The 27,181-nt window shown below is 33.3% G+C and overlaps 1 protein-coding gene and 2 long non-coding RNA genes across 4 annotated transcripts; 1 reads left to right on the top strand and 2 right to left on the bottom strand.

The window, feature by feature from the left end:
• Positions 1-4,678: 4,678 nt before the first annotated feature.
• On the top strand, positions 4,679-21,118 carry mef2b (myocyte enhancer factor 2b). 2 transcript variants are annotated; one of them, XM_058760940.1, is made up of 9 exons: positions 4,679-4,804; positions 10,255-10,336; positions 11,275-11,478; positions 12,412-12,534; positions 12,615-12,795; positions 16,076-16,239; positions 20,005-20,095; positions 20,293-20,395; positions 20,598-21,118. In XM_058760940.1, exons 2-9 carry the CDS (start codon positions 10,283-10,285, stop codon positions 20,932-20,934), a joined length of 1,257 nt encoding a protein of 418 aa, XP_058616923.1. In that variant the 5' UTR covers positions 4,679-4,804; positions 10,255-10,282; the 3' UTR covers positions 20,935-21,118. The 2 variants fall into 2 exon arrangements, with proteins under 2 accessions (XP_058616923.1, XP_058616924.1); XM_058760941.1 differs by having other exon boundaries at positions 16,076-16,221.
• Positions 16,092-18,230, bottom strand: LOC131530588 (uncharacterized). The gene is made up of 3 exons (XR_009268436.1): positions 18,165-18,230; positions 16,351-16,466; positions 16,092-16,231 (listed from the first exon to the last, which is right to left on the bottom strand). It is a non-coding gene; the product is annotated as an uncharacterized LOC131530588 (long non-coding RNA).
• A 2,427-nt stretch (positions 21,119-23,545) lies between the features above and the next one.
• Positions 23,546-25,794, bottom strand: LOC131531186 (uncharacterized). Its single transcript, XR_009268595.1, has 4 exons — positions 25,752-25,794; positions 25,358-25,396; positions 24,894-25,177; positions 23,546-24,046 (listed from the first exon to the last, which is right to left on the bottom strand). It is a non-coding gene; the product is annotated as an uncharacterized LOC131531186 (long non-coding RNA).
• Between the last annotated feature and the right edge of the window lie 1,387 nt (positions 25,795-27,181).

Genomic DNA, 27,181 nt, shown 5'->3' on the forward strand with positions numbered 1-27,181 from the left:
CAAACATTTTCCAGAATAGTACAAACTAAAAGAAGAAAGGCTATAAGACTAGTAAAGGAATATTATGACTTAATTTATTAATAGTCATTTATAGTGTGTTATTCACCTTGTTTTGCTACAGAAGATATTTTCTTTGAATGTGCGAGAACTCTGATTCATAAACTGCTATAGCAGCAGTGAACAGTAAAACTATTGTCCTGAAACCAGTGTGTTTATTATTCTGAAGATGAATTGAAATTACATAAGAAAATACCAGTTTGCAGCATAACTGGCTGTTTTGTACAAATACCTGGAAGCAAACGAGACCGGAAGCCTCGCACATCAAGTTTAAAATGGTTGCGTCCGGATAGTGGTTTGTTAACACCTGTAATTGAAAATATGATCGAGATTTCCAAAATATGGAAGACTGAAGTCATTTTAAAATTATGTTGTAGCTATATATAATCATAAATAGGCTAATAATAAAAATGTAAACAACAAAATTAAAAACAACATCACGAGCTTGCTAGAATGCTAAATATATATATTGTTTTTGTTTTGTTTTTTTGGTGAGTTTGAGTGAAATGTAAGGTGGCCGAGAGAGCTCAACTTAAGAAAACACATGCAAATAGAAAGCACCAGCAAATCAAGAAAACGTTTTCATCAAGGTGCTGCAAATGCAAATGTTTCTTTGTTTGGTTGTGTTGTGAGTATTTGCAGTTGTTTCTTTATTTGTTTGTGTTGTGAGCATTTGTAGCGTGTGTTGTCAAATCAACAAAGTTGTTTTCTTAATTTGTAGGTGTTTTTTTCTATTTGCAGCGCGTTGAGCTCTCTCGGTCACCATAGAAATGGGCCTACTTGCATGACAAGATCATTAAAATGGTACATATTTATAGTGTCATTCACAAAAAAAAAAAAAAAAAGTATATTAAGGATGATTATTTTGCACAAAAATTGAACTACGCAAAAATAAGATTTATAGATCTGGAGGAATGGACCAGGGTTTGAGAGCACTGCATTGCCTTTTTTGTGTTTTGAAAGTGGTGCGAATAGAGGCAGTGGTTGCTGCCTTTTGAAACTGATAAAGCTTTGCTTCGTTGCCTTAGAGACAAGCATTGCACTCTGGAGAACTCTTAAGGCAATAGAAAGCTTTTTTTGAAAAATAGCCCACATCCAATCACATGTTCTGATTTCTCAGAACTAGTGCTTGATTATAAATTACTCTGAAATATATGACATTCTAGAAAAGCTATATCCTGATGAAAAAGGGAAAAACTCTCTTCTTTTTGTATGTTACAGGTACAGAAGCATTGCTGAAGATATAAAGAGCATCAAGCCTTTATCATTTTATTTATGAATGTTATAAGCATTATATTTAAGCTTATTTACATAAAGGTGAAACGTTGCTTGTTACCTTAACCCTGAATGCGCAGGTGGTTTTTTTTTTTTTTTTTGCTTTTGTCTTTTTGTCAAAATGGGCTGATGGGAACTCAAGGTCTGCCGCTGTGCTGAACGCGATAAGCCAGACACTAAAAAAAAAAACATCGCCTGAAGAATCGACTAAACATGAACGCTGACCAGAGAGGCTATTTCTGAATCCGAGAGACTCACCACATGTACAAAAACTTCAGGCCGCTGATGTTGTCAAAAGCAGAAGTGAGAAGTTTCAGGGAAAAAAAAAGTTGACTCTTAACACTTTCCAGACTTTCCTTTATTCAATATGAGATGCAGTTATGTAGAGTAGTAATTATATTAACTGCTATAAATTTATTATACACTTGAATTTACATAAAGGTTCCAGTTAGAACTTTAACTGTAGAAACTGTTTTTGTAGAAACTAAGTTTTTACACTCTTAAAAATAAAGGTTCCAAAAGGGAAGAACCATTCTGGGTTCCTCAAAGAACCTTTCATTGAGCAGCTCTTAAAACAACAATATTTTTCTTAGTATGAAGACTATAGAGAACATTTTGTGTAATGAAAAGGATGTTAAATGTTCTTAATGGAACCATTAACGCCAATAAAGAATTTTTAGAATTTGAACCTTTAGAGTGCACATAATACAAGAGGAGAACATTTTAATGTTCTACAAAGAAAAACTTTGATGCATATAATGAAGCTTTGAAGAACTGAGAAATTAATATAGTGATATGACAGTCTTAATATGATTATGATTCTGTATGACTTCTGTATGACTTTAACTTTCTCACCTATTGTATTTCTGGATCAGAAATCCTATTAGACGTCTGAGTTCAGTTACATTTAATTATATTAATTGACATAAAATAAGAAAAAAGAAACATAATAGCCAGACTTTTAATTTAATTTAATTTAATTAATTTAATTTAATTTAATTTAATTTAATTTAATTTAATTTTTAATTTAATTTAATTTAATTTAATTTAATTTAATTTAATTTAATTTAATTTAATTTAATTTAATTTAATTTAATTTAATTTAATTTAATTTAATTTAATTTAATTTAATTTAATTTAATTTAATTTAATTTAATTTAATTTAAAAATGCTCCTCCAACCCTAAATGAAATCTTTATTTTCTCTATAAATTATATTGAATATTCAATATGCCTTTTTAGGCAAGACACAGGCAAAATAAGTTTAGGTCAGTCGGTTGTCAGGTTAGTTTCATAACTATTGATACACTTTATCTATTTGCATCTGTGGATTAGAGTTACAATACATATCTTTTAGGGACATTTTCTTGCTTTTTTTTTTCTTCATATAAAAATAAGGATATATGTAAAATGTATTTTTTTTCTGTCTGCTGACAGTATTTTTTTTATTTATGAAGTGATAAAAGAATATAAGAAAACCTTTAATATGTCAACAAAATAAAATGAAAAATTTGAACTCGGCATTATACAGTGCTTAGTTTTCTCTTCTGGAAATGTATGCAAGTGCATATTTAATTACAGCATTCCTCATATGCCTCATTTAAATGTAACATTTCTGAAAACTTGTAATACAAAACATTTGTCTTAATGTGCTGTGATTAATCAACTGAGGTGATATCTGTCAAATTTGTACCCTTTTCACCTGTGGTGTCTTGCCTTAAAATCAATGTTTATATTTGTTCCTTCCAGACTGCACTCTCAGAAATAAAGGTACAAAAGCTGTCACTGGGGCGGTACCTTTTCAAAAGGTACATGTTTGTACTTAAAGTGTACATATTTGAACCTAATAGGTACAAAAGTGTACCTTTTGAAAAGGTACCGCCCCAGAGACAGCTTTTGTACCTTTATTTCTGAGAGTGTGGAGGGAGCTTCCTGCAGGAGGGATGCTGAGGGACTTTCGGGAGCATGACATGAGGTTGCTGTTTCTTGCATCAGATGACATGCAGATTAAACTCTCGGAGGAGAACTAAAGCCAGTGTGTTCATGAGTGAGAGATAGTGGTAACCTCTTTACAGTATGTGAAGTAGATTTCTCTTGTGCATCTCATTGTCACTTTTTATGAGAAGTAGTCTGTGGGTTCATAAGAGCCTGCTAAGATAAATTACAAAGACGGAAACTTGCTAAAATGACCTCTGAATGAAGTTCTGATGCCCTGTATGAAATTGTTAATATATTATTATTTTTATTGTGATTTGAATACGTATTTTGAGGTGGTTACGTGTTGTAAAAAAAATAATGGTAGTTAAATCTATGTATTTAAAAATTTGATGCATAGATATTTTAATTAAAAAAAATTCTTCGTGGAAATCTATAATAAAAAAATCTAATTTTCTTGGAATAGTGTAATGAAATGTACACCCATTTTTGGTATGTTGAAAGTTTATTCATCATTTATTCATCATTTTCCCCTTAAAATATGAAGCAAATTTGACAGTCCAAAAATTAGGGGTCTGTATACTTTAGTGAATAAGATAGGCCTATATAAATGTTATATAGAAGTTTCATAACTTTTTCCTGACATTTCTATTAATTGATTTCTGCTTTATCTAATCTTTTTTTTTAATGAACAGTATTATAAAGTTTTGCTCAGAAAATGTAGCTTTGGACCTTAAAATCTAAAACTCCTGCCAGCACATAACACAGTTGTGTTACATCGTAATTAAACAAAATAATACATTTATTACTTTATTATTTTTATACATTAATTAGGCTAATTCATTCATTCATTTATTTTTAACTCATAATATGAAGGCTTTTTCAGTTCAGTTTAATATTGGCATGTCTCTATTGCGTTATTAATTTTAATAGATGAATCAAATTGATTTAATAGCGTCGTCACGTTTTTACAGTGTTTAATGTGCTTAACATAAAAACGACAATGTTCTTAATCTTTCTCTTTTCGCTATTCACTTTAACTACATCATTAAACTATAACCCTTATGCTAAATATTTAATTGTATTTAAAGCATCTCAAGAGATTTCTATTAAGTGAATGACACATAATAAAAGTAATGGCGTCTTTTGCAGCCAATAAAACTCGACAGAGGCGGGTGCAAAACTGAAGTAGGCGGCTGCTGCTGACGGCGTGAACAGGCGCAGATGATTGGCGTCTCTCTCAGCCAATGGGAACGCCTCAGGGGCGTGGCATTTTCTGCCTGATTCCGCTGCTGTGGGAACAGCTGGAGATGATTGGCGTCGTTTTCAGCCAATGGGAACGCCGAGGGGGCGTGGTTTCCTCTGTGTGATGCTGCTACAGTATGAACAGCTGGAGATGCGCTGTTGTCAAAAGAAGCTCGACGATCATCAGGTGATGTGAACTCAACCAACTCCTCCATTCCGCTGATTCATCTTCTTTTGCAGACTGGTGACACTCTTCTTAACGACTCAGCCGACTGGTTAATTGTCAAAACTAGGTAAGATCTGTTGTTTTTTAATAGTGTAAAACGGTTGTTTTTTCCCCCGCCTATATCGTTATATTAAATGACACATGATGATCAGTGTAGCCGTAACATAGCCTAACATAAAGTCAAATAAGCTGTGACCATTTGATGGTTAATTTGGGTTGCTAGTTTAAAGGTTTGGGCTGCTAGTTTGAAGTATATATATAAAGGATATATATATATATATATATATATATATATACATACATAAATGGGTATTGCAAAATAATATAGCTCTCTATATAATATAATATATAATATAGTGTTAATTCTAATATATATTAAAATAAAATATATGTTGCTATATATATATATATATATATATATATATATATATATATAGCAACATATATTTTAAATTAATATATATATAAATATGCTACACACACACACATATATACATACATATTAATATTAATATTGTATTGTATTCTAATAATGTATTAATAATAGTAGTAATAAGATTATGAATTATTTTGCAGTTTATAAATATAAATAATATATTACAATTAATAATATTTTTACATAATAATAATTATAAATAAAATGTTAAAATATTATTTAAAAACAAAATATAAGAATATTGCAAAATAATATAATAGTTCAATAAATACGTATATACAATTAAAGATTTGAAGCATATAAAATTAGGCCTTTTGTTCGCTCATTAGTTCTAATCAGGCCACCATCAATGTGTTACCTTGAGAACGTGGGAAACGAATTCATAGCACTTTATTTATCACAAAGTGTTGTTAACGCTTTTTTTCTCAACAGATTTACAGGTTTAGTGCAGATTTACAGTTTCCGTGTTATTTCAAAATGATTATACCAGGGGTACCCGATTATATTTATTGAGTTTGCAAATTCTTTATTTATTTATTGTCCAAATCTGCGAATATTGCATTCTAAATGTATATTTTTGCAATATACGCACTCCTTGACAGTCAAACCCAGCTTTGCAGTTGCATGCTTAGCCACTTAAACAGTTTTCAAAGGTCAAAGGGTGAAATCCACCACAAAACACATTTCTGCAATCTAACAGACGTTCTTACACCAGGATGTAAATTTATACCCCAGGGACCATGTTGCATTTTGCAAAATACAAAAACCATGCATTCAGTTCATGTATTGCCATTTACATACCTGATGTGCATTTACTGCACCATAAACACACGCTAATGTTGTGCCATAATCATTTCGAAAGCATATGTAGCCTTTTTCTTTGCTTCTTCAGCTTCTTAGACCGTTTGCTCTTGTAATTTGGTATGCAAATACAAATCTTACTTGCTATTTTTGGCGCGTGCTGGTTTCTCATCCCACTGATACACGCACATACCAACCATTAGCTTCAGCCACCAACAGCTGAACTGTCTGTAGTCTACAGGTGCCAGTTGCATATGGTTTTGAAAGAGTTTGGACGGCCATTAGCAAATTATTATTTGCTCTAGCGTTCTAGAGCTCATTTATTTTCATTCCCCTGACCAAACAGCTTCGACTAGTCTCGACAAAGGTGTTTGTTGTTGGAGCTCTGATGGTTTTGGCCCCGTGAGGGACCCAGCAATTAGTCCCCTCCGGCCCCAGAGCGAGTGCTGCTCTGCGGGAGCCCGTCAGTGTACCATTGCCACTGTTTGTGTGTATTCTTTTCCACTGTCTAGCCTCTGGGAGAATCTCACAGGAAGCTGAATGTACACCGAGGGCAGACAGGATCCAGAGGTGCAATAGTTGCATTATTACATACTACATCTTTCATTTTTGAACATTTAATCACTATTTAATTGTGTGCAAGCTATTTAAATTTGTAAAATGAATTGGTTTTCTTTTTTGAATTTAAATGTATATATATATATGATTTTTAGAAAAGGTCCACCTCTCGTCAGTGGGGCGTAAGCAGATAATTGAAAACGTACAAATGAGATGATACGAATTCGCGAGCAATTCGCCACAACTTAAAATAGCTTCAGATTGCCATAAGAGTGTTTTTTTCTGTTTTTTTTCTTTTCTTTTCTATCTGCTGAAAAACTAGGCCTTTCGTTAAATAATTGCATTATTACATACAACATCTTTCACGTTTTTATTTTATTTTATGTGCAGTCCTACTGAAGCAGTTAAGAAATTACACTTTTTTCTGTATGTATTAGCTAATTTAAATGAAGTAAGTTGAGCAGCGTAATTTTTTAACATTTAATTAATATTTAATTGTGTGCAAGCTATGTGAATTTGTAAAATAAAATCGTTTTCTTGTTTCTCTAAATAATTTATTTTGGCGGAAATGTAGCATTGCTGAAACCCAAGTACTAGATTTTCAGCAAAGGTTGCCTTTGTTAAAATACACACACACACACACACACACGAGTTTGTATATATACTGTATATATTAAAAATAGTGTGCATATATAACATTCAGTCTTGGAACTTGCAGTCAGAATTCATAAGTATTCATATGATTTGAGTAAATAACTGGCGTCACTTGTGATTTTATATATATATATATATATATATATATATATAGTTTGATAGATAGATCTATTTTTATGTAACTATTTTAAGTTTTGTCAAATTGGTGGTGAATTTGAATGAATTTTTTATGATTTGATTAATAGGAAAATATACGACATATACGGGCGTAAGCAGATCAGTGAAAGCGTACAAATTCGTGGGCAATTAGTCAGAACTTAAAATAGCTTTAAATAAGAGTGTTTTTTTTTTTTTTTTGGTGAAAAAACTAGACCTTTCATTCGCTTGCTAGTTCTAATCAAGTCACCATCGGTGTGACAAATGAGATCATACAAATTTGCGAAAAAAATTTAAACTAAAAAAAATTGTTACGATGAAAATAAATTGACATGATGTTTCTGTCTGTGGTTGTGACTACTATAGCATCACCAATCAGTTTGTTGATTAGTCTCCCAAAACCCGACTTAAAGCTCAAAACAACAACAAAACATTGTAATGATGCTTACAGTTGCATTGGTTTGCGAGCAAAAGCATTCACAAATTTGAGGAACTTTAAACTTAGCCCAACACGTTGTTTGGTGATAGAGATCTTGTCACAAATGCTTCTCACTTCCTTGCATTACATTTATATCTCATGACCAACTGCCCGACAGTGATGCAGGCCACCTGTCAAAGCCTTTTAGGTGTGTGTGTGTGTGTGTGTGTCTTTGTATGGAGAATATCATACTGGTATTCTCTTTATATGGTTATAATGGCACAAAACAAGGATTCCTCCACTTGTCCGTCTGTATGCCAAGGGGAGGGTGTGAGGGCAACGGGCACTCATGGATCGTGGGAACAGCATCACTCTCTCCGTAAACCACTGACTTTGAGATTTTAAAAATAGATGAGGTTACATATGCCTAATATGAGAGAAAAAAGCATAGCTGAAGTCCTGGGGCTTTTACATTAGCGGTTAGCCGCTATGCTAACAGCCCACATGAAAAAATACTATAGTAATTTATAGTAAATACTATAGTGTTTTTGAACCATACTATAGTAAAGTACTTGAATAACCCAATACTGTACTAAGTTTTCTACAACTATAGGGTATATTATACTACAATACACTACAGTTTACTGTAGTAAAAACTAAAGTATACTACAGTATTTAGAGTTTATCATTCACTATAGTTAATAATACAGTATTCTGTAGCATTCATTAACAAAGTGTTGCAAATACTATAATACATACAGTATAATACACTTTACTATAGTATGGTTCAAAAACACTATAGTATTTACTATAAATTACTATAGTGTTTTTTTCATGTGGAAGGAGTAGGTCTGAAAGATGGGATTGATAGCTAATACATTAGCAAAGCCAAATATATGATTGTATTTCACTGATTTATGGGCCTATGTGAAAATTGTAAGTCAAATGAAGCTATAAGCTTAGCGTACATACCAGAGGTCTTGATTTTAGCCGTTTTTGCAATGAATTGTGGTTATTATCAACATCAGATAAGCCTCATTCTTGTTTAGAAACATTAAGACACTTTCTACTGAAGGTTTTTTGCTTTCTATGTCAGCTACTAGAATCTCAATGCTGTTGAATGCAGCGAACAGCTTAGCAGATTCTAGCTACAATGCCGTAACTTACCAAAATGTTAGCTACTAGCAATTTAGCTTAAAAATTGTCATTCTAGTGTGACTTCACTATCAAATGTGCATGAAAATAGCAAAGCAGATGTGCTGAGTGGAGAATTTTAATGTTATTTGAAGTCATAATAAAATGAAGTGTTAGCTTTAGCCGCTAACATTTTACTAGGTTCCTTCTAGATCTGTGAAATACATCACTCATGTTCTCCATCTGGTTAAAACCTTTCAGTTTTTCAGTGACTGATGTCCCTCAACCAGGAAACTTTACATAACCCCCCCAACCCCTAAAATCAACTGTTGGTGTTCGTTTCGCTCATGGGAGAACAGGGGGTGGACAGGAACTTTCCCTCCATCGAAACGCACTATTATTCTAAGTGCGGTTGTAACGCTAATGCTAACTTTACTCTACCTTTAAATGGAGATGACATATTTTTAACCCGTGCCCTGTGGAAATGCTCATGTTTGTGTTGGGATAACCCAGACTGCGGGGGTGTTAGCCTGTGCGCCCGGGCTAACTTTACTCCCAGCTGACCCTCTGGAGGGTATAAGTACACAAATGGCTGTAATTCGTGGTTGGGAAGTTGGGCTGTTAGTTGGTATTGGCTGAACACATCACACATGAGCAGTTCCCACTATATTGACAAAAGCAATACATATAATGATGTTACTGCAGCAATATGAGTGCCAATGAATTGTGAACTGTTGTGCACATAGACATACAATACCTATTTCATTAAATATATATTGTAATATATAATATGTGACCCTGGACCACAAAACCAGTGTTAAGTAGCTGGGGTATATTTGTAACAATAGCCAAAAATACATTGTATGGGTCAAAATTATTGATTTTTCTTTTATGCCAAAAATCATTAGGATATTAAGTAAAGATCATGATCATGTAAATTTCTTACCATAAATATATCAAAACTTAATTTTTGATTAGTAATATGCATTGCTAAGAACTTCATTTTGACAACTTTAAAGACGTTTTTCTCAATATTTAGATTTTTTGCACCCTCAGATTCCAGATTTTCAAATAGTTGTATCTCGGCCAAATATTGTCCGATCCTAACAAACCATACATCAATGTAATAATGTATAAATGATGTACAAATCTTAATTTAGAAAAATTGACACTTATGACTGGTTTTGTGGTCCAGGGTCACATATGTATATTAATATATTATATTATATATTAAGTGTTATTTGTTATTTATAATGTTTTTTTTAATTTTATATTATGCTGTAATAAGTGTAAATATATAAAAATGGCACACATTCTACTACTAAATAAAATTTTTCCTTCTGTCCTTCTGCTGATTTAGGAAAAATCCACTCCGAACACAAAGCATCATGGGGCGGAAGAAAATACAGATCTCTCGGATTCTTGACCAGCGCAATCGACAGGTTTGTACTTGTTTTATTTCATGCTGTTAAAATACATGAAATGAAATCCGAACATATTCTGTTTCTATAATATATACTTTTTTTGTTAGAAACTGAATATTTAGTAAATAATGTAAGGCGAGCTTGATTTGAACAATTAGGATTTGATTGGTGGATTATTATTATCTGTGATCTTTTTCTTTTTCTTTTCACCCACACAGAAACAATATTTAAAACATTTTTTTATTTTGATCAAGATGTTTTGGTTACACTTTAGTATAGGGGCCAGTTCTCACTATTAACTAGTTGCTTATTAGCATGCCTATTATTAACATATTGTCTGTTTATTAGTACTTATAAAGCACATATTCCGTGCATTCTGTTCCCAATACCTAAACTTAACAACTACCTTACTACTATTAATAAGCAGCAAATTAGGAGTTTATTGAGGCAAAAGTCATAGTTAATAGTTTATTAATAGCACGAATTGGACCTTAAAATAAAGTGTGACTGATTTTTTTAATATAAACATTATGAAAACAACTTTTTTCAGCTGCACTAATCAGTTTTGCATAATAAAATCAAGGACGTTTCCAATGATTTTGATTTCAGGTTGTATATTAATCTATATATCTTTATTGTTCATATATCTGATGAAAAAATGGGGCTTTCTTGTTTCTCAGACCATCAGGGACTAAATTATGTAATATTTTCACACCTTCACCATTCTCTCACAAAAATCAATGAGACTTTTTCTCTACATCAGAATGTGATATTTTAATCCAGGGCAAAAGACCTTGAGGTGTGAAACATGGGCTTTGCTACGGGGCGAAGAAAACATATGTCCAAAAAAAGACTCCAAAACGATACACAGCGTGAGAAGTCAAACCATTATAGCTTTGTGGCATCTATCAGAAGTTTCTGTAACAATAGTCCTGTGGTTTGTTCTCTTCTTCAAGGTGACATTTACCAAGCGCAAATTTGGTTTGATGAAAAAGGCCTACGAGCTGAGCGTGTTGTGCGACTGTGAGATCGCTCTCATCATCTTCAACAGCACTAACCGTCTTTTCCAGTACGCCAGCACCGATATGGACAAAGTGCTGTTAAAGTACACTGAATACAGCGAACCTCATGAGAGCCGCACAAATACTGACATACTGGAGGTACATGCCAAATCTCGCCCTTCGGAAGTGTGTTCATTATTAGTATGTTACCAAATAAGATGAGCTACCGTTACGGTTTTACTGTGCTTGATATAATTGTAACATAACCCAACAAAGTCCCACAACTAGTTTGTAATTGCAAATTAATCTGGAGATGTTTTGCCCTGAACATCCTGTATATTTAGAAATACTGGCAAAAAAAAAGACCATTATGCCATTACGTTTTTATTTAATAATTATAATATTTATAAATTATTTTATTTGAATGAAATTGTTTTATTCAGTAAAGGATGCTTTAAATTGATCAAAAGTGACAGTAAAGACATTTAAAAGGTCACAAAGTTTTCTATTTCAAAGTAACTGCTGTGCTTTTGAACTTTTTATTCATCAAAGAGTTCAGAAAAAAAAATAGCACAATTTGCACAAAAATATTAAGCAGCATAACTGTTTTCAACATTGATGATGATGATAAAAAATAATAAAAGCATCAAATCAGCATATTAGAATGATTTCTGAAGGATCATGTGACACTGAAGACTGGTGTAATGATGCTGAAAATTCAGCTTTGCATCACAGAAATAAATTACATTTTAAAATATATTAAAATGGAAAACACTTATTCAAAATTGTAAATATATCTCACAATATTCCTGTTTTTACTGTATTTTGATCAAATAAATTCAACCCTTGGTGAGCACAAGAGACTTCTTTCTTTCTTTCTCTCTCTCTCTCTATATATGTTTCATTAGAAATAGTTTGTTTCATTAGATAACTGAATATCATATCATATTGAGCTGTGGTGCTCATATGAGAGATGGAGGTTCGAATTCACTCGATGTTATGTCCTGATCCAATTTTCCCTCCTTCACTCCAAATTCTTACCATTCTCTCTTTTCTCCTCTCTTCCATCCTCTTTCTCTCTGAGTGCTCCAGACATTGAGAAGAAAAGGACTGGGGCTGGATCATACAGAGCTCGATCAGGAAGACACTGTGACGATGGGAACTGAGAAATTCCACGACGGCATGGACCTCTCCATCGCTCGTCAACGCTATTATGTTAGTAAAATCGAAATGAACCAAATGCGTGTGTTTATCTGACATGAATGTCTAAAGTAATGTTATAAATCCACTCACAGGCTCCTTCGTTCCTGCCTTCAGAAGTGATGAATGCAAGTCCCGAAAACGGCTACAGCAACTCCTCCAATCCAAACCTAGGTTCCCATCGGACTCTGTCCTACAAACCTTTGTGTACCAAACCGGGCTCAACCGGTTCTGTCAGCTCCAACTCCCATCCGGCTCTCATGGGACAACATGCAGGTAAGGTCCATGTTGTTTAAAATGGCCAAGACATTTCCAAATATTTGTTAAGATGACTAGACTTGTCCTTCACTATTAAAATAAAGGCTATATTTAAAGCTACACTATGTAATGTTTACGTAGTAAATGTAGTATGTAATATAGTAACATAGTATGTAACGCCCTCTAGCTGTTGAAGCATTAAAACTGCAAGTTATTTGAAAAGGAACATTGTTATGATAATTACTGTAAGTGAGATGTTATGCATATTATTGTTATTACGTACATGTTATTGTTATTATTAAACATTGTGTTGTTAACCTAGGTAATACATAGCAGATGTGATGCTATGCATACTATGTTGATTTATGATTTATTATGGGTACTGTCGCTTTTGCTTGCAAACTCTTTTTAGTTAACGGTTTAGTTGTTGTGGTTTCCACTGCGAATAGCGATATGGAAGGCAGACAGGGTCAAACGTTTTTAAACGGAACGTGTGAAATTCGCAACATATAATCATTGCAGTTAATAGTGTTCACCGTCTGTTTGATTACGTGTAATTTGTAACTAAATGCATGATTCTTACTGTATATTTCTGTCATAGTCACCACTAATAACCTACTCCTAAATATAATGTAGAAACTTAAAATTTTCTGTAAATCTGCTTTGCAACGATTTGTATCGTGAAAAGCGCTATACAAATAAACTTGAATTGAATTGAAATTCGACAGTGTCTACACACACTGTTCGTCCGCATTAATGCGGCAATTCTGGACACGTTTTTTTTTTGTATGACACTCACATTCTGGCCATGTTAAGGCGTCAGTTTCTGCCGTGTTTCTGTAGTATGTGTAAAGACGCACAGTTTTTATTGTGTTAAGATGATAAATTTGAACGTGTCTCTCAACGCGCACACATTCTGGCCGTGTTATACTTTTTAAAGCAGATTTACCTTTAGATTTACTCACATATTAATCCTTTCTTAGGTTGTTGCGCCATTGTTTTACTGATATCTACTGTACTAGAGTCAATTAATTTAATGTAACAATACAAGACTTTTCTACCTGAGAAAGAATGTTGAATTAAACAACTAAAACAAATCATAAGACTGACATCACGCAATATACCAATGCATTATCCCTCAAGAACAAATATAATGTGTGATTTTTGAATACGTGCCTACCAGTGTACGATTATGGCAACCTCCATGAATAAACATGATGTCTGATGTTTGTATACATATATACTAACATCCCATCATGCCACATATACAAATATAGTCTCAAATACAGAAATTTCGTTGGCTGTTGTGCGTTGTCGTCACATTAACACGGACAAACAGTGTGGTCAAATTTCGCAGATTCCGTTAAAAGATTTTTGGACCCGTCCACCTTCCATATAGCAAGCGCCTGATCTTTTTGCCTTTATTTACTGATATGATGGAAACATGCACGGACTAATTATGAAAATACGCCAGAAAGTTTCCTGCGAAATCCACCCTGATAACTATAAATATTAATAATTATTATAGGCCTACTATAGTGGTTTAGGATAAGACAAAAACATGTACTTTATGATGTACTTGCAATTTTGTTAATTGCGAAAAACAAAAAAGTAACATAGTGTTTAACTACATAAACTACTGTATATGTACCGCTTAAACCATATTTCTGTTGCGCTAAGGGTTTTGTGGAGACCAGCCACTAACACTGTTTACCGTATCGTACTTATTATAGCCATTATCAAATGGGGTTACACAGCAAGGCAGTGGGGAACGCTCCCCGAGTGGAGTATTTTAGTACTTGCGCACAGGAAGTTCTCATATGTGAAACAGCCCACCCTCTCAACCACGCACACATACAGACACGCATACGAAACAGTAGCTGAAGACAGAGCTGTGGTTTCTGAGCAGAATGTCACACCTGCTGGACTTTTTGATGCTGTGCCTCTTCAACTCCATATTACTATTAGCAGTGCTGCATGGGAATGTTCTGCTCAAAGCGACCTGTGGTCAGAGGATGTTTCTACTATTATTGGCAGTTTTATATCTCAGGGCTTGATTTTTAACATTTTACATTAACGTAATTTATTTTAATTGCTTAAAGGTCAAGGATTTGTTTTTTGACCATTATTTCAATGCAGTGTATTTATTTATTTAATTTACTTACATTTAAACATTTATTTATTCAGACAAAAATGAAATTCCCTGAAGAAAAATATTATTATATTTTTAAAACTATGATAATCTAGATGAAGAGTGACAATAAACAATTCATCTCAATATTTTTTTGTGTGAAAATTACTGTCTGTAATATTTTTTAATTTATAATATTTAATTCATAATGTCATAAAATGTATACATTTTAATTTATAATATTACTTTAATGTATAATATTCCATATTTAGTTAATAATACTTGTAATATTATGTATAATTTATAATATTTTAATAATGTCCATTTTATATATAATATATGTAATAATTTTTACCATGCTTTCATTTATTTTGTGTACTTTTCAAATGCTATTTATTTATTTACACACATTTAAACATTTATTTATTCAGATAAAAATGAAATTCGCGAAGACAAATATTATTTTAAAAACTATGATAATCTAGATGAAGAGTGACAATAAACTATTTATTTATTTTTGAGTGAAAATTACTGCCTGTCAGCTGTGACAATATATAAAAAATTTTCAAAAGTGTATTTGAAAACCTGACTTCAAATATAAGTTGTGATGAAATATGAGATGCTATTTATTTTTTTGCTATTTATAAATTATTTATTATTTCTATAAATAAATATTTACTTATATATATTATTTATTGATCAAAAATATTATTACATTTTTAAAAACCATGATAGTTTAGATAAAGTGTGAAATAATGAATTTTTTTTTAGTTAAATTATTATTTTTATTAATGACTGTCTATCAGTCAATACTGGCAAGGAAATCAAGGAAAATGTCACTTGAGAAGCTTTTTTTCATTTCCGACCAACCTGTAATTGTGTTAAATTATGCAGAATGTTTGAAAATATGATTTAATTGTGTGTATAAAGGACACATGAAATGCGTTCTTTGAAAGTAGCCTTATCAAGACATTCAGAGCCGTCACATCATAACAATTTCACATTTATCAGCAAAATGTGTTTCCAGGTGTCAAGCTAGATAGTGAATAAACGCCATCTGAGAAGGGAAACTTCTCCTTTCAGTGAACGACAGAGAGAGTAGGAGAGAGAAACTGAAAAAATCATTTCAACCACATCTTGTTTTTCACTTCCCATATGACTATGAAGGTCTGGGCTACTCGATGTTCTCTCATGGCAACCTGAGCAGGTCCTTGGAGATGAAGACTCCGCCCCCTCTGAATATGGCCAGTGATGGACGGCGCATCGAAGCTCACAGTGGACTGTGTGGAACCCGCAGTAATTTGGCCAATGCTGTGAGAGAGTCTACAAAAGTACTCACTCATACACTGAAATAACTCTTTTGTCACTATACAGAACTTTACGTCACTGTACTTAAAGGGATAGTTCACCCAAAAATGAAAATTTGATGTTTATCTGCTTACCCCAGGGCATCCAAGATGTAGGTGACTTTGTTTCTTCAGTAGAACACAAACAAAGACTTTTAACTCAAACCGTTGCAGTCTGTCAGTCATATAATGTCAGTCAATGGTACTCACGGCTTTGAGATAAAAAAAAAAACATGCACAGACAAAACCAAATTAAACCCTGCGGCTCGTGATGATACACTGAGGTCTAAAGACTCGAAACGATCGGTCTGTACAAGAAACTGTACGGTATTTACAGTGAGGAAAATAAGTATTTGAACACCCTGCTATTTTGCAAGTTCTCCCACTTAGAAATCATGGAGGGGTCTGAAATTGTCATCGAGGTGCATGTCCACTGTGAGAGACATAATCTAAAAAAAAATCCAGAAATCACAATGTATGATTTTTAACTATTTATTTGTATGATACAGCTGCAAATAAGTATTTGAACACCTGTCTATCAGCTAGAATTCTGACCCTCAAAGACCTGTTAGTCTGCCTTTAAAATGTCCACCTCCACTCCATTTATTATCCTAAATTAGATGCACCTGTTTGAGGTCGTTAGCTGCATAAAGACACCTGTCCACCCCATACAATCAGTAAGAATCCAACTACTAACATGGCCAAGACCAAAGAGCTGTCCAAAGACACTAGAGACAAAATTGTACACCTCCACAAGGCTGGAAAGGGCTACGGGGAAATTGCCAAGCAGCTTGGTGAAAAAAGGTCCACTGTTGGAGCAATCATTAGAAAATGGAAGAAGCTAAACATGACTGTCAATCTCCCTCGGACTGGGGCTCCATGCAAGATCTCACCTCGTGGGGTCTCAATGATCCTAAGAAAGGTGAGAAATCAGCCCAGAACTACACGGGAGGAGCTGGTCAATGACCTGAAAAGAGCTGGGACCACCGTTTCCAAGGTTACTGTTGGTAATACACTAAGACGTCATGGTTTGAAATCATGCATGGCACGGAAGGTTCCCCTGCTTAAACCAGGCCCGACTTAAGTTTGCCAATGACCATTTGGATGATCCAGAGGAGTCATGGGAGAAAGTCATGTGGTCAGATGAGACCAAAATAGAACTTTTTGGTCATAATTCCACTAAACGTGTTTGGAGGAAGAATGATGAGTACCATCCCAAGAACACCATCCCTACTGTGAAGCATGGGGGTGGTAGCATCATGCTTTGGGGGTGTTTTTCTGCACATGGGACAGGGCGACTGCACTGTATTAAGGAGAGGATGACCGGGGCCATGTATTGCGAGATTTTGGGGAACAACCTCCTTCCCTCAGTTAGAGCATTGAAGATGGGTCGAGGCTGGGTCTTCCAACATGACAATGACCAAGCACACAGCCAGGATAACCAAGGAGTGGCTCTGTAAGAAGCATATCAAGGTTCTGGCGTGGCCTAGCCAGTCTCCAGACCTAAACCCAATAGAGAATCTTTGGAGGGAGCTCAAAGCCAGAAACCTGACTGATCTAGAGAAGATCTGTGTGGAGGAGTGGGCCAAAATCCCTCCTGCAGTGTGTGCAAACCTGGTGAAAAACTACAGGAAACGTTTGACCTCTGTAATTGCAAACAAAGGCTACTGTACCAAATATTAACATTGATTTTCTCAGGTGTTCAAATACTTATTTGCAGCTGTATCATACAAATAAATAGTTAAAAATCATACATTGTGATTTCTGGATTTTTTTTAGATTATGTCTCTCACAGTGGACATGCACCTACGATGACAATTTCAGACCCCTCCATGATTTCTAAGTGGGAGAACTTGCAAAATAGCAGGGTGTTCAAATACTTATTTTCCTCACTGTATATTGTTTTTTACCGTTGATCCGCCGCACGGTCCAACTGTCCTGAGCTCGTTCACACAACAGCCGGTGCGTGACGCGTCTTCTTCTTGCTTTACGGTGGATCGCAGACTTATAAGTGCATTACCGCCACCTATCTCTCAAATGGACCATTGACACTCTATCTACAATCTCAATTAGGATTGTCAATGGTCCATTTGAACGCACTCAGGACAGTTGGACAGTGCGGCAGATCAGAGGTAAAAAACAATATAAATACTGTTCAGTTTCTTGCACAGACCGATCGTTTCATGTCTGTAGACCTCAGTATATCGTCACGAGCTGCAGGGTTTAATTTGGTTTCGTCTGTGTATGTTTTTTTTTTTTATCTCAAAGCCATGAGTACCATTGACTGACATTATATGACTGACAGACTCCAACGGTTTGAGTTAGAAATCTTCATTTGTGTTCTACTGAAGAAACAAAGTCACCTACATCTTGGATGCCCTGGGGTAAGCAGATAAACATCAAATTTTCATTTTTGGGTGAACTATCCCTTTAACTTTAGTACAGTACAGAGGAAGAGGCAACTTTACCTTTATTTCCTGGTCACACTTTATAAATAAATCATTGACAGTCACTATAAAATGCATAAGAGAGCAGTTGCTTGTGTACATTTAAATGTAATTATTGATGAAAATAAATGAGATATGATTTCATAATAGAGAGTATTACTCAATAATATTAAGATTTAACATTATTTTACACATTTTATACATTAAAGTATAATATATATTTATAATATTGATATTTGTCAGTTCCATATTATAATTAAAGTACGTACTATATTAATTTATAATGTTATTTTTAACATTATTATAATGTTTTTTATTTCAAATCAATTTAGAAATTATTGTATTCATGAAAATAATTATATGAGTTAAAGTTTTAAATTAGTGCTTTCAAACGATTAATCGCATCCAAAATTAAAGTTTTTGTTTACATAATATATGTGTGTGTACTGTGTATATTTATTGTGTATATATAAATACACACACATGCATGTATATATTTTGAAAATATTTACATGTATATATTTATATTCATATAATTTATATTATATATAAATATATTTAATATAAAACATAACATTTTTCTTAAATATATACATGCATGTTTGTGTATTTATATATACATAATAAATATACACAGTACGCACACATATTATGCAAACAAAACTTTTATTTTGGATGCGATTAATTGTGATTAATCATTTGACAGCACTACATTTAATAATTAAGACATTTAATTTATAATAGTAATGTTTGTCATATCAGTTTTATGTATTATATTATATTATCATTAGTTCATAAAACTATAATGTCTATTAATAATATTGAGATTTCTTTACATGTCCAGTAACTAATGATGTGATATATAATGTAGCAATACATTATAACTTTAAGTCATTATATTATATTATTAATTTGTTAAATAATATTATATCACATTATAATATTCATTTTGTCATATCCATTATATATTATATTATAATACTTTAAAGTACATACTATAATATAAATTTATAACATTAATATTTTGCTTATCAATTTGACAAATTGTTGTATTTATGAAAATATATTATTTTTATGAGAATATAGTCATTTCATTATATTACATAATGTAGAATTAATTTATATTATTAATATTTGTCATAAATTGTATAAATCATAATATAATATAATAGATATTTCTATTTACGTGCCTATATTATATTATATTATTCATTAAAGTAAATATAAAATTATGATATTGATATGTATTATATTGATAATTTTGTCATTATTTATATTTTCTTTTCCTTTGGTTCCTATCTAGAGAGCACTCTATCAGAGTATGCATGCTGGGGGTCACATGATGGCGATGGGGAAGACAGGCTTACACAGTCTGGGCAACTACGGGGCCTCAGGTGGGGGCCCAATCCTTATTCAGAGCACTTTCTGCAAAATTACAATTCAGGAACAAAAATACTGTCGTGCGACATTGTGCATGTTACACATTTTACAAATTATTCTAATTAACAACAAAACATCAAAGTGCAAAATGAACATTTATTCATATATTCTCTGCTTAAAAGGAAGCACTAACAGTCAGTTTCTGTTTTAGAATACAGCCACCCCGGTTACACCGTGGGTTTTCAGCGCAATTCTATGAATACCTGGCAACCTTTGTCTCATCAGAACACCCACCAGTCCATGATCAGCCCTGGGTGAGGAATGTTTTAATTATCATACATATTAATCATAGATGATATAATACATCAGCATATGGAAATAGACTATTTATTATATTGTGTTTAATTTTTACATTTTATGTATTTTATTTTATATCTATTTTTATTTATAATCGTATAATTATTTATAACTATTTCTGACACTCAAATCTCTGCACATCATGTTCATTGTCCACAGGATGGCATCAGGAGGAAACTGTTCGTACCCTTCCCAGTGCTCCTCCCCCTCCCCGCCGCCACACCCCACCCTCAACATGACCATCAAATCAGAGCGCTCCTCTCCTGAGCACATGCTCTCAGCCACGCCCCCCAGCCATCACATGCTGCAGCACTCACCAATTGAAGAGCCCAAAGCCACCAGCTGCCCTCCGACCGAGGAATATTCAGCTATGGAGAGGGACGAGATAGAGAAAAGCGGTTACTCCGGCCAGCATGGCCCAAACAGAGAACCTGGAGAGGGGAAAAGCCACCAGCCTCCGAAGCAGCCTGACGTCAGTAATGGATGGATAAGATAATTGCCACAACCTTTTCTTTTAATTTCTTAAAGGAGTAGTTCACCCAGAAATTAAAATTTTCTGAGCATATACTCACCCTCAGACCATACAAGATGTAGATTAGTTTTTTCTTCATCAGAACAGATTTGGATAAATTTAGCATTACATAACTTGCTCACCATTGGATGCTCTGCAGTGAATGGGTGCCGTCAGAATGAGAGTCCAAACAGCTGATAAAAGCACTGCAATAATCCACAAGTAGTCCACACAACTTGATTTTATCAATTAACATCTTGTGAAGTAAAAGCAGCTTGTTTCATTAAAAAATAAATAAATAATAACTTTAAAACAGTGCTTCTGGCCACAATACAAGTCCATAATAACGCTTCCTCCAGTGAAAAAGTCCATCCCCTGTTGTCTTACTAGTATTTTAACCAGAAGCAACGGTTTGAAATTAAAAACTTCTTGTTGGATTTGTTTAGAAACATGCAGCTTTTCACTTCACAAGACATTAATTCATGGACTGGGGTCGTGTGGATTACTTGTGGATTATTGTGATGATTTTATCAGCTGTTTGGACTCTCGTTCTGACGGCACCCATTCACTGCAGAGGATCCATTGGTGAGCAAGTGATGTAATGCTAAATTTCTAAATTGTTTGTTAATGTTTTTAATTTTTTGAATTGGGAGATGGTATCTTCATTTTTCAAAAAGAAACATGCATCATATTCCTCTAATATTAAATTCTTCAAGTTTAAATACACATAAACATAAGTCTTGTTTTTATTAATCAGTTTTAATCAGAAACAGTAGGGTAGAGTGGGGGAAAACGCCCCCCTACTATTTTCCCCAAAATAACCACAAGATAAAATCAAGATAAATTTTTATTGTAACTATGGACTACGTTGACGAGAGTGATGTAGAAGTTTTCACCATGAAGCTCACACTGGTGACGTACCGGAGAGAAAACAGATTTCACAGTAAATGATCTAATTTTCAACAGTAAAAAAACAAACAAAAAAAGCATTTTAAAGCTTGTTGTTTTGCAAACCATCACAGTTATAGCCTATATGATATGAGAACAGTAGGGCCTGTCGATAGGGAGTGTTATTTGTGTTATTTAAGAAAAATATAATTATATTCTCAGAATGACATTTTTGTCTCAAACATAGTCAATGGGGTAAAACGCCCCCAGGGGGCAATGGGATATTACTGTAGTTATTCTGAACATCAAATCCTTTGTTTTTACATCAAATGTATTCTAACTAGTTGGTTGAATAAACATATTTGGATTTTATATTTAAAAATTACCTCAAGGTAGCATCAGGTAGCTAATTAGCTAGCCAGTTAGCATCAGCTAAACAAAATGTTTCAAATAGGCTATTATCATTTTGTAATTCATAATTATTGATTATATTCTTTTACATTTTAAGCTAAAACTGCCTGTACTCTGTAAATGTTTAACTGCCTGTACTCTGTAAATGTTTAAAGCAAATTGCTTTGTCAGACTGGGAGGCATTTTACCCCACCCTTTGGTACAAATTTAATTTTTGTTAAAAATCTAATAACTTGAAAACGCCAACATTTTTCATACTTGGTTTATAATTTATGCCATTGTCGCTAAAACTATGATAACTTTTTCGGACACATTTAACTTTTGTTTCACTGAAAAAAAAAGACATAATCCTTAAGGGGGCATTTCCCCCCACTCTACCTTACATTTTTTTATTAATACTATCACTTCACCAGAGCAGCATTCACATCAGTGCTGACCCTGTTTAGAAATGTGATTCCTGTTTTTCCTCATATAGTGTAAATTACTGTAGAGTCGTAAATGATTTTCATGTAAATGATCTTCACTCAGGACTGACAGCTTTTCTACTTTCAAACCAAAGGGTTTTTATGATAAAAAAAAAAAAGAGAAAACAATGTTGTCTTGATAATACGTAAAATTTATTTGCATTATTTCTGGCATTACCTATATATTATGTAATATTTTGTTTTCTTTGCTTATGTTTTTCACTTTTGCTTGAGTTATCAGTTTGTGTGAATGATGCATACCATGGTGTACCTTCCTGAAGTATTGTCAGTTGAAGTTTGTTATAATGGCCACAAGAGGGGGGCACATAAATATATCATGCATCTGAATGCTTCTTGTTGACGTGACATGTTGTAGCCCAACCTTTGTTTTATAATGAATAAATAATTGCATTTGCACATCTTGAGTAGTGTGTCATTTTTAAGGCATGTTGGTGTATCACTGTAAAAACTAAAGGTTCCTGGAGGCACCTTTTGGGGTTCTTCACTTTGCCACTGTGGCGGAACCCTCTGTAGAGCCTCTAGGCACCCTTTAAAAAGGGGTGGTTCTCTGAGGAACTTTTAACGGTTCCTGGAGGAACCCTTTTATTAAGAATGGTCAGGAACCACCTTGGTGCTACGAGGCACCCTTTCTCAATTTCATTTCTCTAATATTTGTTCCCCTCTCCCTCCCTCTAGTTTATTGTTCCTGCTATTGACATTTAATTATTTTAATAAACAAACAGAAAAACTAAAATGAATACATATCAAACATTGTTTATTGATTAACAACAACAATATCCATAGAAGTTTCAAATAAATAATCAATACTGCACATCACAATCAAATTCATGGGAACACCAGTGTTAATATTGTTATAAATAAATAAAAAATAAAACTTACACCTTGACAAAACCATAAACAAATAAATGTGACTCAAATATCTTAGAACTTTAAAACAATCATACCTCAAAAATAGTACAATTCAAATGAGCAAATTTAATGTACATCGCAATCAATGATAACATTCTTTCTTGTTCTAAATAGAGGTCACATATTGGGAAAATTCACACAGGAAATTAAGAAATTGATAAGCCTCAAGACAGCTGTAGGTAGCTTGATGATCTCCTCTTGGATACCCAACAAATAGCATCAGAAAAATAGTACACTTTGCTGTACGTTTAACAGCTTTTCTGTATAATGTTGAATAGAACAAAGGCACTTATAAGGTGAAATCATGTTGGTAGGTTCGTCAGCAAGTAGCTCCTCACCATCAGGAAAACCTGCAGTGCTGCTCTCACCAAATGGGTCTCCATTACCACAGTTAGTGTAAGATTCTGTGTAGTTCGTTGAAAAAGGAGGGATTTACATAAAATTTAATAACAAAATATTGACATTTATTCATTTAGCACATGGTTTTATTCAGAGTATCTTAAAAATGAGTATTTTGTTATATTGGTGTACTGATTAATGGTTGTGGACTAGTTCAATGCAATATCTATTGCAATAACACACAGTGTATGTATATTTGAATGTATTTATGTATGTATGTGTTCGTGTGTATGCATATATACACAGGTGCATCTCAAAAAATTTGAATATCGTGAAAAAGTTTTCTGTAACTTGTTTCAAAAAGTGAAACTTTCAGATATTCTAGATTCATTACATGTAAAGTAAAACATTTCAAAAAAATATTTTTTTTGTTTTAATCTTAATGATTACAGCTTACAGATCACGAAAGCCAAAAATATTTACATTTGAGTTGAATTAAATGACCATCCCTACAGTACAAATTCCGTGTGTCTGCAGCAACATTAAAGCCTGAACAATAGTTTGGTGAGCTGTCGAACATGGTTCACTTGGAGCTGTAATGATTTGTTTTGCTAGAGACAATAAGATTGATGAATTGAATAGAAATAGCTTTAACTGCAGCAATCCAATACTGGATTTTTGACTTGAGCTGTAAGCTCTAATCATCAAAATTAAAACAAACAAACAAACAAAAACTTTTGAAATGTTTTACTTTACATGTAATGAATCTAGAATATATGAAAGTTTCACTTTTTGAAATAAGTTACAAAAAAACACTTTTTCACGATATCCTAATTTTTTTTTTTGATGCACCTGTGTGTGTGTGTGTGTGTGTGTGTGTGTAAACCTCAAAATGCACAAACTCAGACTTACCTCAATTAATCATATACAGTCCAGCACAGCAGGATCAGGAGCAAGGCTCGGATTTCTCAGAAGAATATAAAAGTGGAAAAAAAATAAAACATATAAACTATAAGTAATTGAATGTTTTAGATCGGTTTCTGATGTTTCTCCTCAATTGTTGTTATTTACACACCTTCAAAAGATGAGGTAAGTCCAGAGAGATCACTTTATTGTCAGCCAGCAACAGACATCAGCAGCTCCAGCAGTCCACTACAGAGCCATATTCATGAATCATACAACGTCTTCATTAACTGCTAAAAAAACAAAAACAAAAGAAAACATGGATAAATTATAAACTCTTTAATTCAATTCAGTGTAACATTAATATTGTATATAAGACTGGATTCATATATAATTTTGGATTAACGTTAGGCCTCACTCTGAAACACTTTCAGTTATTTCAAAGTAAAAAAAAAAAAAATAGGTCTACTTACATTAGTGCTGCTCAGTGAACCCTGTTAAATGTATAGGTTCTGAGGAGAGAAAAGGACATCGAAAAATAAGCTATTAGATAGTCTACATGTAACATGGATGGGTAACGATTAACAAACGTAAACGACAACAAATTAGTTCAGAAAAGAACAGAGTTACAATGACTAAAAGTGAACATAATGAACAAAGCTGACTAAAAATCGCCGTTTGTGATTTAATACTCTCCATTTCGTCCCACGAAGTTCATTATGATAGCTAGCATCGCGGCTATTAAATTAGCGGTTAAAATGGTATACAACAAACATTTAAATATAAAAACATACAGTTAAGCGTGTCAGTACAGAAATTTGTGTACAAATAGTAAATCTGTATATTTATTTTGGAGAATTTACTCACCTTTTGTTAGACGGTCCTGCGCTGTGGTTGTTTCTTTGAGGAGAGGAACCGTTAATGATACTTTGTATTTGAAATCATACTTGCGCGCGCGCGCGAGCAGACAGCAAGGTGCGCGAGGACATTTTCTTCTTCTTGATAACAGCATACTTTTTTATTATATTAATTGTTAAACAATTATTTCTGAATAATTGAAACTTATTTCATTAGGGAAATAAAAATTCTAAATATTACACTTGTACTGATTGTTATAATTAGTGTATTTTTAATTAAATCAATGTGTTGAGCCATATTTAGTTCAATAATATTTTTAATGTTTGCTTTAAAGTTTCAGGGAAAACAATAACTACCTTCAAATAATTTTACATTTGTTTCTAAACTAAAAACTATTTTTCAGTTATTGCAGTATTTAAGTTATACAACAAAGGTATTTAAAATCCAACAAATGGAGGCATAAAAGTGCAATCTGACAGAAAGAAGTAAAGAAAATAATCTGTAATACCATGGTGTAGCCACTGCCTGTATGGCCTTGTGTGTATATTCCCTATTGCTGAAAACAGTGTTTTCAGACATAATTTTTTAGATATACCTGGCTGATTTGTAGATTTTGCATGTCCCTTTTTTTGACAATTTGTAAGACTATTTAGTCTTTTCTAATCATGCCCAAGTTTTTTGTTTTCACATGCCAAGTGCCACAAAAGTGATTATGTTCCATACCATTCCAAAAAAGTAAATAATAATAATAACAATAATAATAATCAGTCCTATTTCATTTCTGTCACATGAATCTCTGGGTTCCTCCAGATGCTGGCTTATACAAGTCAGAGCTTCCAGGAACCATTTCAATGTTAACAGATCTTACAATAACCCTTTTAAAAAATTTGAGTTCCTCCAGGAACCTCCAGAGCACTTTGAGGTCTCAGTGTAATGAAAGGGTGACTCCAGAACCTCAGAAGTGGAAACAAAGTGCTTCAAGGATCCCATAAGTTCTTGCAAGAACTGCAAAGACTGAAATGGTTCCTCCAGGAACCCATTATGAAAAAAAGAGCTTTGAGGCACTTAAATTACATTTTGAAGTTCCTCGAGTACTCAAAGGGATATTTGAGGCACCTTTAGTTTTTACAGTGTAAGGGCAACACTTTTTTTTTTTAATCAGTGGTGCTCAACCATGCACTTGCGGCCCACTAGATGTCCCCAGCGAGCTTTCTTATTTACTTAAATATACTGAATTAAAACGTAATGATTTAAAAGTATTATGAGGTAGTTATAATAGAATAACTTTAAAATGGTAAAACAAAATATTAGCACGACTGGAGCACTATATTAACCAATTAGCATTTGTTTTATTAGTTTTATGGAATGAGGTGATGATTCGGGGGAGTATAAAAAGAAATAACGACCATTTCAAAATAAGTTTCACTAAAACGTATTTG

The sequence above is a fragment of the Onychostoma macrolepis genome, chromosome 22 (assembly GCF_012432095.1).
Source record: "Onychostoma macrolepis isolate SWU-2019 chromosome 22, ASM1243209v1, whole genome shotgun sequence".
In the NCBI taxonomy this organism is placed as follows: domain Eukaryota; kingdom Metazoa; phylum Chordata; class Actinopteri; order Cypriniformes; family Cyprinidae; genus Onychostoma; species Onychostoma macrolepis.

Bases quoted from the DNA above. Each gene is read 5' to 3' on its own strand.
- mef2b (XM_058760940.1), top strand. From the start codon at position 10,283: ATGGGGCGGAAGAAAATACAGATCTCTCGGATTCTTGACCAGCGCAAT. The intron at 12,796-16,075 runs GTAAGGTCCATG...ATGACTATGAAG, and splicing joins TCTCATGGGACAACATGCAG to GTCTGGGCTACTCGATGTTC. The intron at 20,396-20,597 runs GTGAGGAATGTT...CATTGTCCACAG, and splicing joins CAGTCCATGATCAGCCCTGG to GATGGCATCAGGAGGAAACT.